The following is a 16,175-nucleotide window of genomic DNA, read 5'->3' as shown; positions in this document are numbered from 1 at the left end:
TTTGGAGCTTGGGGTCAATGGCATCCTGCAGGAGGGGCATTTTGTCCGCTTCTCAATCCCCACATTGTGCCTGGAAGGTTCACCCGTGTTGTGTGGGACAGTTCTTTCCCATCGCTGAGCCGTGCACCCTTCTATGCAGGAAGATCCCAGCTGTGTAAGTGGAAATGACCAGAGCAAGGACTGGCAAGGCTGGTCACACCCAGGGTTGGTGACCTCGGGGTGACTGGGGAGCAGCAGTGTCTAGAGGGGACCTGCCAAGCAACTCTTCCAGAGCAGAGGAAAGAAATGGACCCCAAGCTTCCAAGATAACACCCCCTGCCAAACGTCAAGCCTTGCCCCTGGTGGTCCCAGGGGACCCGTGGCTCTCAGAGTGCTCCTGGTGCTGATGGCCTTGGCCACCATCTCTCCCTCTTGGAATCTGAGAGTCTGGGCCACAAAGTGACCTGCCCACCTGAACCTGCAGTCAAATTTCCTGGGTCTAAGACCACTTGCTCTGTGACCTTGAACCAGCCCTATAACCTCTGAGCTCCCGGAACCCCGTGTCTCCCTGGCCAAGCACCGCAGGCTTTGGCATCATCGACTCAATGGGCATGAGTTTGAGCAAATCCTGAGAGGCAGTGAAGGGCAAGGAAGCCTGGCGTGCTGCCGTCCATGGGGTCCCAAAAAGTTGGACACGACTGAGCGACTGAACAGCAACAGCCCATCCTCTCCCAGCAAGCTGCTCCTCCCTCACCCCTGCATCCTGTATCCCCTTCTCCCCATTCTCAGCAGAGATGGGGTCTCTTTCACTCAAGAGGAAACCAAGCCGGCTCTGAGGGGCCGTTCTTTGACCAGGATTTGAACTTGGGTCTTAGTCTGCCCGCCCACCACTGTTCTCAATCACACTCACCCAGGGTGGGCACGGGAGGCTTGTACACACTCCCCTGGAGTGTGCTCATCACTCCATGAGCAATGCAGTTACTATTTGAATACTTGCAGAAGGCCCACTGCATGCCAGGCACCAGCTCTGGGGCACTGGGGCCAGAGCCCATGTCAAAACTGGCCAGAGCCTTCTCTCACGGGCTCACAATCTGTTCGGGAAAGACATTATAAAAATAAAATAAAACAGTGGTCAGTGCTCTGGGGAAAAAAAAAAAAAGGAAAGAGGAGTAGGGGCCCATGAAGTGTTGCTATTTTATGTGAGGTTGTCAAGGAAGGCCTCTCGGAGGAGGTGCCCTTTCTCAGAGGAGAAACCTGCAGACAATGAGGGTGGGAGTTACATGCCTGCGGAGATGGGCCAGGTGGAACCGGCGTGCATAGGCCCTGAGGTGTGAGTGCTGGGGGAGTTCCCAGAGCAGATAAGCCAACGTGGCTGGCGCAGAGGAGCCAGGAAGAGAGAGCCAGGAGTCGGGCTCCCCACCTGTGGGGCCCTAGAGGCCACGGGGGGACAGGGGCCAGAGTGTCCCTGCACACCTGTGTGCGTGTGGCCGCCCACGTCCCACCACGGGAGCCCCAGGAATCCCACAAAAACGAAAGAAGAAGCGGAGCCCTCTCTGCACGCTCCCTGCCCCCTCTTGCCACCTCCTCCACCCCACCACCCTCCCTCCGCGACAGAGGCGACTTCCTCTTTCCAGCCAATTTAAGTCCCAACCCCTGAGTACCCTGGAGGAGAGGGTGCCGCGCGCAGCCAAGCCATGGGGGACCACTTCATCCGCCACATTGCCCTTCTGGGCTTCGAGAAGCGCTTCGTCCCCAGCCAGCACTACGTGAGTACCTACCGGCTGGGAGCGCCCTGCGTGGAGACAGGCCTGGGAGTGGGTGGGGGGCGCACGTGCGGGTCCCCACACAGCCCTGGGAGAGGGTGCAGGGTCGTGACCGAGGCTCCGGTCCCCGGGCCTCAGGCTGCGCATCCGGGGCCGCAGTCCCTGTGAGCCCTTCAGATGATGCCCTTCCGCCCCCGCCCCACTCCCTGCTCTCCCCGCTGGCACGTGTCTCTGCCGGCCCCTCCGGGAGGGGTTCCCGGGAGGGCGCGCTGGTGGTGATCAGTTACATCAGAGTTGGGGCCCCTCCTGTAGGGTAACACCACTGCAGGGACTGGAAGAATCCCCCTTCCTGCCCCCGGGGATCTGGGGAAGTGTTGGCTCAGACCCGGCCACCCCATCCATCATATGGTCTCCAAACCCAGCAGAAGACCAGAGAGGGATCCACCTTATAAACTGGCACGTGGGCTGCATTCAGAGTATATGCAGAGACCTTTCGTCTTTTTTTAACTTTTAATGTTGAAATAATTTCAGATTTACAGAAATGTTGCCCCCCGGAAAATGCCAATTACTCCAATATTGCTTCATCCGCATTTTCTGTGTGTGTCTCTCTCTGTTCCTTTGTCCCTCCCTCCCTTTCCCTCTGAATACATATATTCTGAATTGTTTGACAGTTATTTGGAGACATTGTGCTTCTTTACCCCCTAAATATTACAAGTGTGTATTTCTTAAAACCAAGAAGTCTCTCTTACATAACCAAAGGTGTCGAAATGAGGAAATTAACCTTGATAAAACACTGTCATCCATCCCTCAGACTGGATTAGGATTTCAGCAATCGTCCTACTTGTCCCTCGTCAGGGACGTTTTTTTCAGGCCCAGGATCCAATCCAGGTTATCCTATGTATCCGAGTTGCCACATCTCTTTGGTGTTCTCTAACCCGGATCGGTCTTAATCAGTCTTTGTCCTTTTCAATTTTGACTTTTTGAAGAGATGGGACCAGTTATTTTGTAGAACGCCCCTCAATTTCCGTGTTTCTGATACGTCTTAGGGGCTTTCGAATGGCTCAGCGAGTAAAAAATCCTCCTGCAATGCAGGAGACACAGGTTTGATACTTCCTTAGATCCCAATGGCTTCCCTGATAGCTCAGATGGTCAAGAATCTGCCTGCAATGCAAGAGACCCTGGTTTGATTCCTGGGTTGGGAAGATCTGGAGAAGGAACAGGCTACCCACTCCAGTCTTCTTGAGCTTCCTGTGTGGCTCAGCTGGTAAAGAATCCACCAGCAATATGGGAGACCTGGGTTTGATCTCTGGCTTAGGAAGATCCCCTGGAGAAGGGAAAGGCTGCCTACTCCAGGATTCTGTCCTGGAGAATTCCATGGACTGTATAGTCCCTGGGGTTGTGAAGAGTCAGACATGGCTGAGTGACTTTCACTTTTCACTTTAGATCCGAATAATTCAAGGACACCCCGGAAGTGACTCTCTGTTCTTCTCTTTGATCCCATCAGCTGGCAGGTGATTTTTATTTATTCCTATATTAGTGATGTTTGATCACTAAATCCTAAGTGTGTCTTCCAAGTTTCTCTGCTGTAAAGCTACTGTTTCCCCCTTTGTAATTCATAACTGGGCTTCCCTGGTGGCTCAGTGGTAAAGAATCCACCTGCCAATGCAGGAGATGTGGGCTTCATCCCTGGATCTGGAAGAGATCCCCTGGAGAAGGAAATGGCAACCCACCTCAGTATTCTTGCCTGGAGAATTCCATGGACAGAGGAGCCCGGCGGGCTGTAGTCATTGGGGTCGCAGGAGAGTTGAACAAGACTTAGTGACTACAACAAGTAACAAAATTAATAACGAACCTGTGGGGGAGGTTATGGAAAGCTATGTGAGTATCCTGTGCCTTACAGAAACTGGATGACTCTTGCTTGCATCAAATGACTATCATGATTGCCAAATAATGATTTTTAAACTCTACTGGTCCTTCTGCATGCATTAGTTAACATTTTCCCGTAAGTGTCTTCCCTTCTTCCTTGTTTATGTCCGAATGGATCCATGGATTCAGTGGGTCAGAGTCCATTACTATCATTACTTACTTTGATGCTCAGAATGTTCCAGACTTGGTGACTGGGAGCTCCTTTGGGTTGGCTTCTGTGCTCTTTTGGGATATACCATGTCATTCTTTGAGCACCTTTTTTTTTTTTTTTTTTTGGAGAGGGCACCAGAATTCATTCTTACGGCACAAGGTGGTCCAGCTTAACCTGGACTCTTTCAGCCCTAGGCCTGGACTCAACTATTTCAGTAAAGAACCCTGGTTCTTTAGTGAGAGTGATATTAGAACACAAAATCTGGAAGCTAGGTGTGCTCATTGCCACTGAGGTGTCATGGCTCGTGACTGCCTTTTCAGTGGCCATGTCGTCTCGTGCTTGCCTCTCAGCGTTTTATATCTGTAGCTCCTTTCTCTCGCTGTGGGAACAGTGGGTTCCAAGGAGATTAGTGTATCACTCCTCTGCTCAGTTCTAAAATAAACATAAATTTGTTTCAGAGAAACTACACCCACACGGCTGTCAACAATAAACCTACTACTAACGTATTAAGTCACTACACCCACACCACTATTAACAATAAACCTACTAACCTAATCGGTCAAAGTTAAGTTTTCTCTGCAGTTGTTTTTGTCCTTTTGGACTGAGAACAGGGCCAGTGGTGTAACTAAAAGCTACTTGGAGTCTTTTCCATTAAAAAAAAATTTAGATTATTACCCATTTTATATACTGTTAAGTTCATTTGGTTTTGTTTTCCACTTTAAAGTTAAAAAAATCCTTGTTGGTTTAACTTTATTTCTAAATATGTAAAATATTAGCAAGTTCACCTATTTAAAGTGCACTGTGATTTTTGGTATATTATAAGTTGTTCAACTCTCACAACTATCTAACTTTTTAGAGTATTTTAATCTTCCCCAGTGGTAGCTATTCTTTTGATTCCCCAATATTTTATTCTGAGAAACTTCAAATATGGAGAGAAATTGGAAAAATTTCACAGCAGAACAAAACCAAAAAATCTAACCAGTCATAGGCTCACTTTCTAGATTCTTCCATTAACGTTACCTGTAGCACTTGTTTTATGATACAAACCATCCATCTACCCATCAATCTATCCTATTTTTGATGCACTTTAAGGCAAACCACAAATATCAGTGCACTTTGCCCTGAATATTTCAGCATGCATATCACAGCCAGAGTTAAGCATTTGCTTATAGTTTTTTCTCTTTTGGTGTAAAATTTGTGTAGAATGAAACCCACAAATCTTAGAGATACCTTTACTGAGTTTTGACCCTGGGAGTCCCTACAGAACCCAAACTCTCATCAAAATGTTGACCGTGACCTTCACTCCACCTCATGTCCCAGTCATTCCTTCCCAGCCCCTAGAAGCAACTATTTGAGGTGTCTTTTTCCACCTTGAATTAGTTGAGGTCACTCTAGAATCTCACAGACATGGAACGGTATGTAGCCTTTCATGCCCAACTTCTTGCATTCAGCACAGTGCTTTTAAGATTCATCCACGTGGTTGCAAATATCAGTTATCTGCTCTTTTGTGTGGCTGAGTGGTGTTCTCTAAACTGTTTTTACAGGCTTATTTTTCTGTATTGAGTTTTTGTTTGTTTGTTTGTTTTATATAATGGCTTTTTTGGATATTGGAGAACGAAATGGCAACCCACTCCAGTATTCTTGCCTGAAAAATCCCATGGACACAGGAGCCTGGCGGGCTACAATCCATGGGGTCGCAAGAGTTGTACACGACTTAGAGACTAAACCACCACAGTTCTTATGCCATATGATAAACTCATGTGAATTGCACAATTCAGTGGTTTTCAGCACATTCACAGAGTTGCACAATCATGACTACAATCTGTTTTTTTTTCATCACTCCATAGAAATCCTATTCCCAGTCAAGCCTCAGCCCCTCTACCCCAACCCCGCCCAGCCACTGGCAACCACAAATCTACTTTCTGTTTCAATAAATCTGTCTCTTCTGGACATCTCTTTCTTTCCTTTTCTTTTTTATTTTGTGGCTGCACCCTCGGCTTGTGGGATCTCAGTTCCCTGACCTAGGACTGAACCCGGGCCGTCAACAGTAACAGTGCGGAGTCCCAGCCTCTGGATCCCCAGGGAACTCCCTGGACACTTCATATAAATCCAGCCACACAACATCTTACTGTGTTGTGCTGAGTTTTGCTATCTGAGCCCAGCCCTTTGTGTATCTTACCTCCTGTTACTCTCAGAGCAGCCTTAGCGGCAAGGTCCTACTGCCTGCCTCTAGTTTACGGAGAGGAGTCTGAGTTAATTTGAGAGTTAATTTGCCCTGGGGTCCGTGAACTTGATGCTCTTTCTATGGCCCAGGTTACCCCGAATAGCACTCTCCCTCCCACCCCCAGTCCTGTGGGTTTCCACTGTGGGCGGGGACTGCCCAGATGCATGCTTGAACGAGGTCCCCTGCTCTTGCCGCCCCCTCCAGGTCTACATGTTCCTGGTGAAATGGCAGGACCTGTCTGAGAAGGTGGTCTATCGGCGCTTCGCCGAGATCTATGAATTCCACGTGAGTGCCCTGTGTGTGTGGGGTGGGGGGTAAGGGGAGACACCACGCCAGCCCCAGCTCTGCCTTTGAGGACGGAAACTAGGAAACCCCTTCCCCTCCCAGCCCACAGTTAAGGGGGCATTTTTTTTTAATTGAGGTATAGTTGACTCACAATTTTGTTGGCCTTATATTTTTTTAATTTAAAGAAAACATTTAAGGTAGTTTTTATTGTGAAAATATACGTAACATACACTTACCATTTTACCTACTTTAAGTGTACAAGCCAGTGGCCTGAAGCGTGTTCGCTGTCACGCAACCGTCACCACCATCCATTTCTAAACATCCTCATCTTCCCAAACCAAGACTCTGCACCCACTGCGCACGAACTCAAGGGGGCTGTCTCAAGGGCCCCCTGCTCTCTCTGTCCCCGCAGGGGGCAGCCCAGGTGCTCGCTCTTTCACCCACGGTCCCTGGCCTGACGAAGACCCTGGTGGACCGGAAGGAGGGTGGATAATCCTGACACCCGTGGAACCTGGTCTCCTTGCTTTGTGGGTGCCTGTTATCACCAGGGTTTACATGGGAGAATCCCCCAGGGTTCCCAGCACCAGAGGCTGTTTGGACAAAACTGGGGGGAGCTTATGGGGGGTCACGGTGTGTGGAGCTTGGCTGCTGGGTCCTGGTCTAAGACAGGTCAGATGAATGGAGGGGCCACAAAAGTACTTCTCTTATTTGAATTATTTAAAGTGAAATGCAGATAAATGTGAAGAAAAACTATATCCAGCCTTGTACACCAGCACCTGGAATCACAGCTGATGTCACTGGGCTGTTTGCACAAGGCTTTTAGATAAAGGAGATGGGGCGGCTCGAGAGGGAGGGGAGATATATATATATTTAAATATATACACACAATTCTGGGCTTTCCTGGCAGGTCAGCTGGTAAAGAATCCACCTGCAATGCAGGAGACCCCGGTTCGATTCCTGGGTTGGGAAGATCCCCCGGAGAAGGGATAGGCTACTCACTCCACTATTCTTGGGCTTCCCTGGTGGCTTAGTCAGTAAAGAATCTGCCTGCAATACAGGAGACTGGGGTTCAATCCCTGGGTTGGGAAGATCCCCTGGTGAAGGAAATGGCAACCCACTCCTGTAGTCTTGTCTGGAGAATCCCCAGGGACAGAGGAGGCTGGAAGGCTGCAGTTCATGGGGTCGCAAAGAGTCGGACCTGACTGAGCGACTAAGTACAGCACAGTTCATATGTAATTATGACTGATTCGTGTTGTTGTGCAGCAGAAACCTACTCAATATTGTAAAGGAATTATCCTTCAATTAAAATTACAAAAGCAGTGGAAGTCTCCCTTCATCTCATAGCCCATACTAGCTCCTACCCTACGTGGCCACACACACACACAAACACACACACAGAGACACACATACACACACACACACAGAGCCCAGGAACAACACACAGTAGCGTGGAGCATGCACTTTCTGAGGTGTGGGTAAATGCCATCAGCGTGCCTTTTGCCTGTTTCTCCATCTTATCACTGTCACTGGGTTACAATTTTGAGACCAGTCCATGACGATATATCGTGGGGCTTCATCTCACCTACTTAAACTGTTCTATTGTAGGATTAGCAACTCCCCCTTGCTTTTTTTTTTTAAACTTTTTGGCCACGGCACGTGGCATGCAGGATCTTAGTTCCCTGTTGGGGGATTCAACCCACGTTTCCGGTAGTGGAAGCATGGAGTCTTGGCCACTGGACTGCCATTGAAGTCCCAGGATAAACCCCTTTTATTACCCGGCAGACTCATTCATTCATCCAGCCACTATTTATTGAGCACCTACTAAGTGCCAGGCACATTCTTCTTGATCAGTAGGCAATGCTGCTGAAAGCTATAAGAAACAGGTGCAAATCCTTGTAAACCTTATGTTCCAGTGAAGTCAGGATAACAGACAAACAAACAAACAAAATAAGTAATTTCTATAGTGTGTTAGATGGTCCTTAGAAGGAGCATAACAGAGCAGGGAGGGGAGGTGGGAAGGATGGGAGGAGGGGCGATTGTCAGGAAGGAGGCCTTGTGAGGGGGAGAAAGCTGAGCAAGGACTTGAAGAAGGAGAAAGAGGGAGAGAGTGAGAGAATGAGCTATTGATCCCCATGGGGGGCGGGAAGAATGGGGATAACACATGCAAAGGCCCCGGGGCAGGAGTGGGCCTGGAGCTTCCAAGGGTGGCTGGGGCAGAGGGAACGGGGGAGAGTGGTGGCAGGAGAAGTTTGAGCAAGGCAGGCAGAGGCAGGTCACGGGCACCGCGGGGAATAATGCAGCCTTTCTTTCCATTCTGAGTGAGTTGAGAGGCAGTGAGGCTCTGAGGGAGGGAGGGAGCAGAGGAGAGACAGGATACAACCTGGGTTTTAAGAGGATGCCTCTGGATGGTGGATTGAAGACAGACCAGGAGAGAGGGGGCAGTGACCTAAGAAGGTTGTAATAATCAAACCAGGTGGAAGCGGGCATAGTAAGAAGGATCAGATTCTGAACAGATTTGGGAAGCAGAGCCAAAAGGATTGGCTGGTGGGTTGATGCGAGTCAGGAGAGAAAGAAGAACCCAGGATGCCACCAGAAGCTTTTTTCTTGTTGTTCATTTGCTAAGTTGTGTCCGACTCTTTGGACTGCAGCTTCTAGCCCCAGCGATTGGAAAGTATTTAGGTCGTGTCCAATTCTGTGCCTTTACAATGCTCTAATAAAACGGATTCCTCCATGTCTGCTTTTCTGTCTAGAAAATCTTAAAGGAGATGTTTCCTATTGAGGCAGGGGACATCAACCCAGAGAATAGGATCATCCCGCACCTGCCAGGTGAGGAGTGGGGCTGAGTCAGCTGGGTGGGCTCCCCTGCCCTGGATCCCCTCATCTGCCCTCTGACTGTCCCCTCCACTCCCATCGTCTCTGGACTTGACCTTGCAAGTATGCTCACTGGTCCTCTGGTGTCCTTCCCTGGTCCCGCCAGCCCCGCGGTGGTTTGATGGGCAGCGGGTGGCCGAGAGCCGCCAGGGCACTCTTACCGAGTACTGCAGCGCGCTCATGAGCCTGCCTGTCAAGATCTCCCGCTGCCCGCACCTCCTCAACTTCTTCAAGGTGCGCCCCGACGACCTCAAGCTCCCCACAGACAGCCAGTGAGTGGTGGGAGAGGGAAGGGGTGGTTGGCTCAACCTGGAGAGGGCAGGGCTTTCCCCATGTTACACAGGAAGAGCCTGAGGATCAGAGAGGGCAAGCAACTTGCCCAAAGTCACACAGTGAGAAAGCGAAGGAGGACGTCCCCAGCATCCCTGCCAGGTTTCTACCTGCACCCCTCTGAGCCTCAGGATGCTGGGGGTGGGGTGGAGGAGGCACTCCAGGCTGGGGGTCCTAGGTCCTCAGTCCTTGTCCTGGCTCTGCCTGGCTATGGGACCTGGAGCCTTCTGAAAGCAGCTTCTCCAACTGTGACCCAGTGGTGAGGGCCAAATGCAGTAGTGGGTGCCCGGGAGAGTGCTTATAAACTGGGAAATAAGGAGCCCCCGAGAGGATATGGGGCTCAGTGGCCTCTGTTCATTCCTGAGTGTGTCTCAGGCCCCTCCTCTGCTTTGCCACCTCATTCTCTGCCTGCCCTCGCCCTAGGGGTCTCCTGGACACAGGGCCCTGCATGGACGGCATCAGAGAAGCTGAGTGAGATCTCAGGGGAATGTGCTGCAGAATGTCCCTCTCTCTGTCCCTCACTGGTACTGAGTGCTAGGGGATGCTTGGAGGACAGGGTTTGCCATAGACAGACAGCAGCGCTCCAGCTAGTGCTTATGGACCCCTGAACACAACCCTGGTCCCAGGCAGGGCAGCTCCCCTCGGCCCCTGTGGGACAGGGCGCCCACCCCCATTGGCTTCTCTCTCGAGGCTCCAGCAGAAGGGAGCTGGCCTACAAGCCTTCTCCTTTGGGTCTGCAGGAAGCTGGGCAACCCCCTCAGGCTCTGAGCAGCTCCTTCTTTCTTCAAAGCCCCTTCCTCCCAGTCCAGCCTCTACCTTCTCTCTGCAGTGGCCCCCATTTCCCACGTCCCTTTTGGGAACTGTCTTGGGAAGTTCTTCTGTAGGTCTATCCTGTGCATCCCAGGGGGAAGCCCAGTGGTCTAACCCAGACTGTTCTCTGCTGCAGGGTGAAAAAGCCAGAGACATACCTGATGCCCAAAGATGGCAAGAACAACGCTGCGGGTAAGAGGCTGGGGGCAGCCCAGCGTGGTCACCCTCAGGGACTGTTGACACGATCAGGGACCCTGAGCTTGGGGTATGCAGGGAAAAGAGCAGGAGGAGAGAACAGCTGTGAAGGATCTTGGTGGTTGCACTAAAGAGTTGAGGTCTTGGGACTTCCCTGGCGTCCGGTGGCTAAGACTCTGCACTTCCAATGCAGGGAGTGTGGGTTCGAACCCTGGTTGGGGCACTAAGATGCCACGTGCTGTGGGGCATAGCTAAAAAGTTAAAAAAAAAAAAAGTTGGAGTTTTGGGAGCTCACCTCTGTGGCCGCAGTGCCAAGCACAGACCCTGGCTTCTGACAGCCAGGGAATGTCCTGGCTGAATGAATGATCAGATTTGGGGGCAAAAGTGGCCTTTAGTGGCCCCAATACACTCAGATTCTAAGGTACTGGGGATTAGTGCTTCAATATATGAATTTGGTGGCAGGGGTGGATCCAGTCAGTGCCTAAAAGGCAGTTGCAGCATCACCTGGGGGCTGGTTAGAAATACAGACCCTCAGGTCCTACCCGAGACCTATGGAATCAATGCTTGTGTTTAAGCCAGATCCCTGGGTGATTTGTTTGCATGTTAAAGGTTTTTAAAAAATACGTATTTATTTGGCAGCACAGTAGAGGCATGCAAACCCTTAGCTGCATCATATGGGATCTAGTGCTCTGATCAGGGATCAAACCCAGGGACCCTGCGTTGAGAGCATGGAGTCTTAGCCACTGGACCACGAGGGAAGTCCCCTGTGCACATTAATGTTGAGAAAGGCTGCTTGCAAACCTCATCAAATGAGAGAGAGCGTGTAAAGCGTGCGGCCGGTGTCCGGCACACAGAAGGTGCTGAATAGGGCTGCGAAGCCTAGCTTGTCTCTGCTGCTTGCCAGTACACAGGGCGTGTCCACCCCCGGCCTGTCTGGAGCCGGTGGGGACAGGACATTAGTTCCTGTCCTGGTGATCCACGCAGGGCCCGCAGGGGAGACCCGAGAGGAGGCGCCCACCGTGTCCACTCACCCTGCCCTCCCTCTGCCCAGACATCACGGGCCCCATCATCCTGCAGACCTACCGCGCCATTGCTGACTACGAGAAGGGCTCGAGCTCCCAGATGGCGCTGGCCACCGGCGACGTGGTGGACGTCGTGGAGAAGAACGAGAGCGGTCAGCCTCCTCACCCTGCCTGGACCTCCCTCCCCTGGTGCCCAGGCCCCCGGCCACAAGCCCCCACCAAGGCTCTGCCCCCTGCGGAGAGCAGCCCTGGGCCTCCTCCCCGCCTGGCCCACAGCGGGGCTCCGGCTCCTTCAGGGGCCCTGACTATCCTCCCCACACTGGGCGGAGCGGGGGTAGGGGGTGGGGCGGGGGGGCATCACCCTCTCTCTGAGAGTGCGGCTCTGGGGATCTGCACACATTCGGGGCCGTGATGGAGCACCTCTGCGGGATACAGCTGGGTGGGCAGGCGAACTTCTCATCACACCTATGAAGTGGATTCTGAGCTGTAGTTCTGTGGTCCTCTGTGTACCGGTGTGTGTAATTTTGGCATGGAATGTGGTGAAGGTGACAGGCTTCCCAGGTGGCGCAGTGGTGAAGAATCTGCCTGCCAATGCAGGAGATGCAAGAGATGCGGGTTCAATCCCTGGGTTGGGAAGATCCCCTGGAGTAGGAATTGGCAACCTGCTCCAGTATCCTTGCCTGGAATATTCCATGGGCAGAGGAGCCTGGCAGGCTACAGTCCAGGGGGTCGCAAAGAGTCGGACACCACTGAGCGACTGAACACATACACACACACAATCAGTCTGAATGCGAGAGTTGGATGTCTGTCTGTGTCTGACTGTCCTCACCCCTCCCCACCCGGTGATGGCTGAGGGAGGCTCCCAGACCCGCCCAGACTTACTAACCCCATATCCCTGGCACAGGCTGGTGGTTCTGCCAAATGAAGACAAAGCGTGGCTGGGTCCCAGCGTCCTATTTGGAGCCTCTGGACAGTCCTGATGAAGCCGAGGACCCAGAACCCAACTATGAAGGTACCTGCTGCCCTCCCCAGCTGCAGGGGTGAGAGGAGGGGCAGGAGGGGCTCAGGAATATTGAGGAGCCAAAGTGACTGCTTTGGGGTCAGACATGACTGAGGGCTTGGGCAGAGATGGAGGCAGGGCTGACACCCCAGAGTCTAGGTTGGGGTAGGAGGTGGTGCCTTTGGTCAGGACGGGGGAACAAGGAGGTAGAATAGAGGAGAGAGGGTGATGAGGTCAATCTGGGACATGTGGTGGCTGCAGGCCTGGGGCCGGGTCCAGTGGGAAGTGGTACTGTGAGCTAACCTGAGTCTCAGGAAGGAGGGCTGCCTGGAGGTGGGGGTATCGTGGCTGACTAGAATGGGAAAATGGGCAGCCTCTGGGTTGGAGGGGGCCCATGTGGGGTTTGATTTAAAAAGTTCTGGTTGCCCATATCTTCAAATATTAATAGAAAGAGTTTACAATTTTATGCAGATTTGTGGCTTCTCTTTAAAAACTGGGCAAGATGTGTATACAGGGCTGGCAGCCCCACATGTGAACAGTGGGCTGGAGTGATGGCTCAGGTACCACTGGACGGGTATTCTTCCTCTTCACTTCCTGTCTGGCCACTCCTTGTATGCAGGTGGCTGGCCAGGTCTCTGGGGTTATGGGAGCTCCTAGCCTCTGGTGTGGATGGTGGTGGGTGGAAGTGGGCGAGCTCCCCTGAATACAGCAGGCAGAGGACAGAAGTCCAGGTGCCCCCAGGAGGAGTGGGGAGAACTGGAGGAGATGGTGTCCTGAGCTCCAGCTGGAGGAAGCCCCAGGCCCAGAGAGGAGGGGAAGGGCGGGGAGCCATGTGCTGGGTGGACCTTCTCACTATGCCCCTCCCCCTCCAGGTGAGCCCTACGTCACCATCAAAGCCTACACTGCTGTACTGGAGGACGAGATATCCTTGGAGGAGGGTGAAGCCATTGAGGTCATTCATAAGCTCCTGGATGGCTGGTGGGTCATCAGGTAGGAGAGTCGTGCCCTCCCTCTCCCCCCCACTGCACCTGTCCTGAGAGTCAGCCTGGCCCAAGGCTGGACCTGTGTGGGCTCATTGCTGACCTGATTGTGTGACTCTGGGTAGGCCACGCCACTGTCTCTCTCTGGGCTGTTTCCATTTTGGAAGCAGACTGCTTCCACCCCAGCCTGCTCGTATTGTGGGGTTCGTCCTTGTCTGAGTGGGCACTTCTTTCCTTTGTGACTTGGGGTCACGTCCCCTGACCAGTCCATCTATTCATTCTCCAGCAACACAATTAATTGTATTAATTAACATTTAAAAAAAAACACAATACCATTTTATAAAGATTTATTTATTATTTACTTTTGGCTGCTCTGGGTCTTTGTTGCTGCACGCAGGCTTTCTCTAGCTGCGGTAAGCCAGGGCTACTCTTGGTTGCGGTGTGCGGGCTTCTCCTTGCGGTGGCTTCTTATTGCAGAGCATGGGTTCCAGGTGCTCAGGCATTAGTAGTGCTTTAGTGGCGGATCAGGGATAGAACCCATGTCCCTTGCATTGGCAAGTAGATTCTTAACCGCTAGATCACCAGAAGAAGTCCCTGAATGAATTATTATATTTGACAGCTGCTGGAGCAGACCCTGTAATCCCTTTCCCTCTTAAGTCCTCTTAAGAGAAAAAACTGACAAATACAAGATTGCAGAGGTTTCCTAGCAAACACCTGTCCCGGGAGAGCTGGCTCTGCTAATTTGCTCCTCTTCTCAGCGTCACAACTAGGAAGGCCTGTGTCACACCCATGAGGAAACTGAGGCACACAGGTGCAGGGACTGGTGTTGGCTGCTGTGTTTGCAACCGCCCAGCTGCCTTGACCCCAGATGACCCTAAGGGACCCTTGACCCCACATCTGAGGCTCCACCCCCCGCCGCGACTGCCCAGACCTCAGGGGCTGCCTCTGTTACAGGAAAGAAGACGTCACAGGTTACTTTCCATCCATGTACCTGCAGAAGGCAGGGCAGGACGTGGCCCAGGCCCAAAGCCAGATCAAGAGCCGGGGAGCGCCGCCCCGCAGGTGAGCAAGAGTCCCGGGGCAGTGGGGGTAGGCTGGGCGGGGCTGAGGAGGGTGTACCGCGGCTTCCCTCTGTGGGTCCAGGCCCTAGGTTGACAGTGCTAGGGCGGGGGAGACGGGGCGCCAGCCCTCTCCCTGAGCGAAGGCTGGAGTGCCCTCCCACACTGTGGGGCCGGCACAAGAGCAGCAGGGAAGCAGGGGTGTGAGATGGAAGTGCGGGCACCGATGCCCACCGTCCTTGGGATGGCTCCTGAGGGTTGGGGCAGGCCGGAGGGCTTCCAGCGGAGGGAGTAGGCTGAAGGCGGGCGGGGAAAGGCGGGTGAGAAATGGGCCTGGGCGCTGAGTCAGGGCAGGGGGTCCGTGTCGGGGAAGGGCAGTGGCCTTCATGCCTATCGGGGCTGGGCAGGACTCCCTCCACCGGCTGCTCTTCCTCGGCCTAGTCGTTGGACCCCAGGGTTGGCCATGAGAGTCCCCTCGGGTAGGGCTGCGGCAAGGGTGCGTACGCGGGCCGCTAACCAAAGTCCCCCTCCTGCTGCATCCAGGTCGTCCATCCGCAACGCTCACAGCATCCACCAGCGGTCACGGAAGCGCCTCAGCCAGGACACCTATCGGCGCAACAGCGTCCGTTTTATGCAGCAGCGCCGCCACCAGCGGCCGGGGCCACAGAGCTCCAGGAGCGCCCTGAGTGAGTGCGGGCCGGGGGCTGGGGGCTGAGGGCCGGGCCGGGCGGTGGAGGCGGGGCCTGGGGCGGGATCGGGCGATGGAGGCGGAGCTGTGTCGTGGAGGCGGGGTCTGGGGAGGGGCCGGGCGGTGGAGGCGGGGCCATGAGGTGGGGCCCGAAAAGTGAAGTGAGGCGGGGCCGAGCAGGCGGGGCGGGCCTCACCTGGTGCTGTCCATCCGCAGAGGAGCAGCAGCAACCCAAGACCGAGCGCCCCAAGCCGCAGCCGGCCGTGCCCCCCAGGCCCAGCGCAGACCTCATCCTGCACCGCTGCAGCGAGAGCACCAAGCGGAAGCTGGCCTCCGCCGTCTGAGGCCGCCCCCATTTGATGCTCTCCCCACCCCCAGCCCCTAAACCTGTATATACGTGTATAGAGCCTGAGGTTAGCACCCCCTGGCCCCGCCCCACCCAGCTGTTCGATACCCGTAATAAACGTTGCTTGGAGGGAACTGATGCTTTGAAAAGTTGCGCCGCGGGCAACACCCTTGATATTTCTAGACTTAGGACTGGAGGCTGTGAGCTCTGTTGGGGAAGTTGCAAGAACTGAAGTCCAGCTGCATACTTTTCTGGCCTTGGCCAAGACCAAGTTTGCACAAGGCCAAGTGCAAGAGGAAGCGCTAGCCTGGACAGACCGCCTGCTTGAACTCTGGCCTCACTGCAGAAGAGTCCTGAAGAAGAATGGACACAGTGCATAGCTGGGGAGGGGCGGGGTGGTGGGGGTGGGGGTCAGGGCTGTAGTTGACCTTGTGTGTACACTTTTAATGCCCCCCCAAAATTGTAATTTAGGTTTAGGGAGACACACATTAGATGTAAAGATATACCATAAACTGAAAGGGAAGAAATGGAAAGACATTCATGCAAA

General features: G+C 53.2%; 1 protein-coding gene across 1 annotated transcript; it reads left to right on the top strand.

Moving 5' to 3' along the window:
- The first annotated feature begins 1,317 nt into the window (after positions 1–1,317).
- NCF1 (neutrophil cytosolic factor 1) lies at positions 1,318–15,762 on the top strand. Its single transcript, XM_055561576.1, has 11 exons — positions 1,318–1,745; positions 6,248–6,328; positions 9,079–9,154; positions 9,306–9,471; positions 10,476–10,531; positions 11,586–11,708; positions 12,461–12,568; positions 13,429–13,546; positions 14,491–14,598; positions 15,138–15,280; positions 15,499–15,762. Exons 1-11 carry the CDS (start codon positions 1,674–1,676, stop codon positions 15,624–15,626), a joined length of 1,179 nt encoding a protein of 392 aa, XP_055417551.1. The 5' UTR covers positions 1,318–1,673; the 3' UTR covers positions 15,627–15,762.
- The last annotated feature ends 413 nt before the right edge of the window (positions 15,763–16,175 follow it).

The sequence above is a fragment of the Bubalus kerabau genome, chromosome 23 (genome assembly GCF_029407905.1).
Source record: "Bubalus kerabau isolate K-KA32 ecotype Philippines breed swamp buffalo chromosome 23, PCC_UOA_SB_1v2, whole genome shotgun sequence".
In the NCBI taxonomy this organism is placed as follows: Eukaryota; Metazoa; Chordata; class Mammalia; order Artiodactyla; family Bovidae; genus Bubalus; species Bubalus kerabau.
Note: the sequence above shows the minus strand (reverse complement) of the source record. Positions and strands in the feature narration are given on the sequence as shown.

What these genes read in the sequence shown, in the direction of transcription:
- NCF1 (XM_055561576.1), top strand. Translation starts at nt 1,674, where the DNA reads ATGGGGGACCACTTCATCCGCCACATTGCCCTTCTGGGCTTCGAGAAG. An exon ending in AAGCTCCCCACAGACAGCCA is followed by an intron (nt 9,472 to 10,475) that starts GTGAGTGGTGGG and finishes TCTCTGCTGCAG; the next exon opens with GGTGAAAAAGCCAGAGACAT. An exon ending in GAGCTCCAGGAGCGCCCTGA is followed by an intron (nt 15,281 to 15,498) that starts GTGAGTGCGGGC and finishes GTCCATCCGCAG; the next exon opens with AGGAGCAGCAGCAACCCAAG.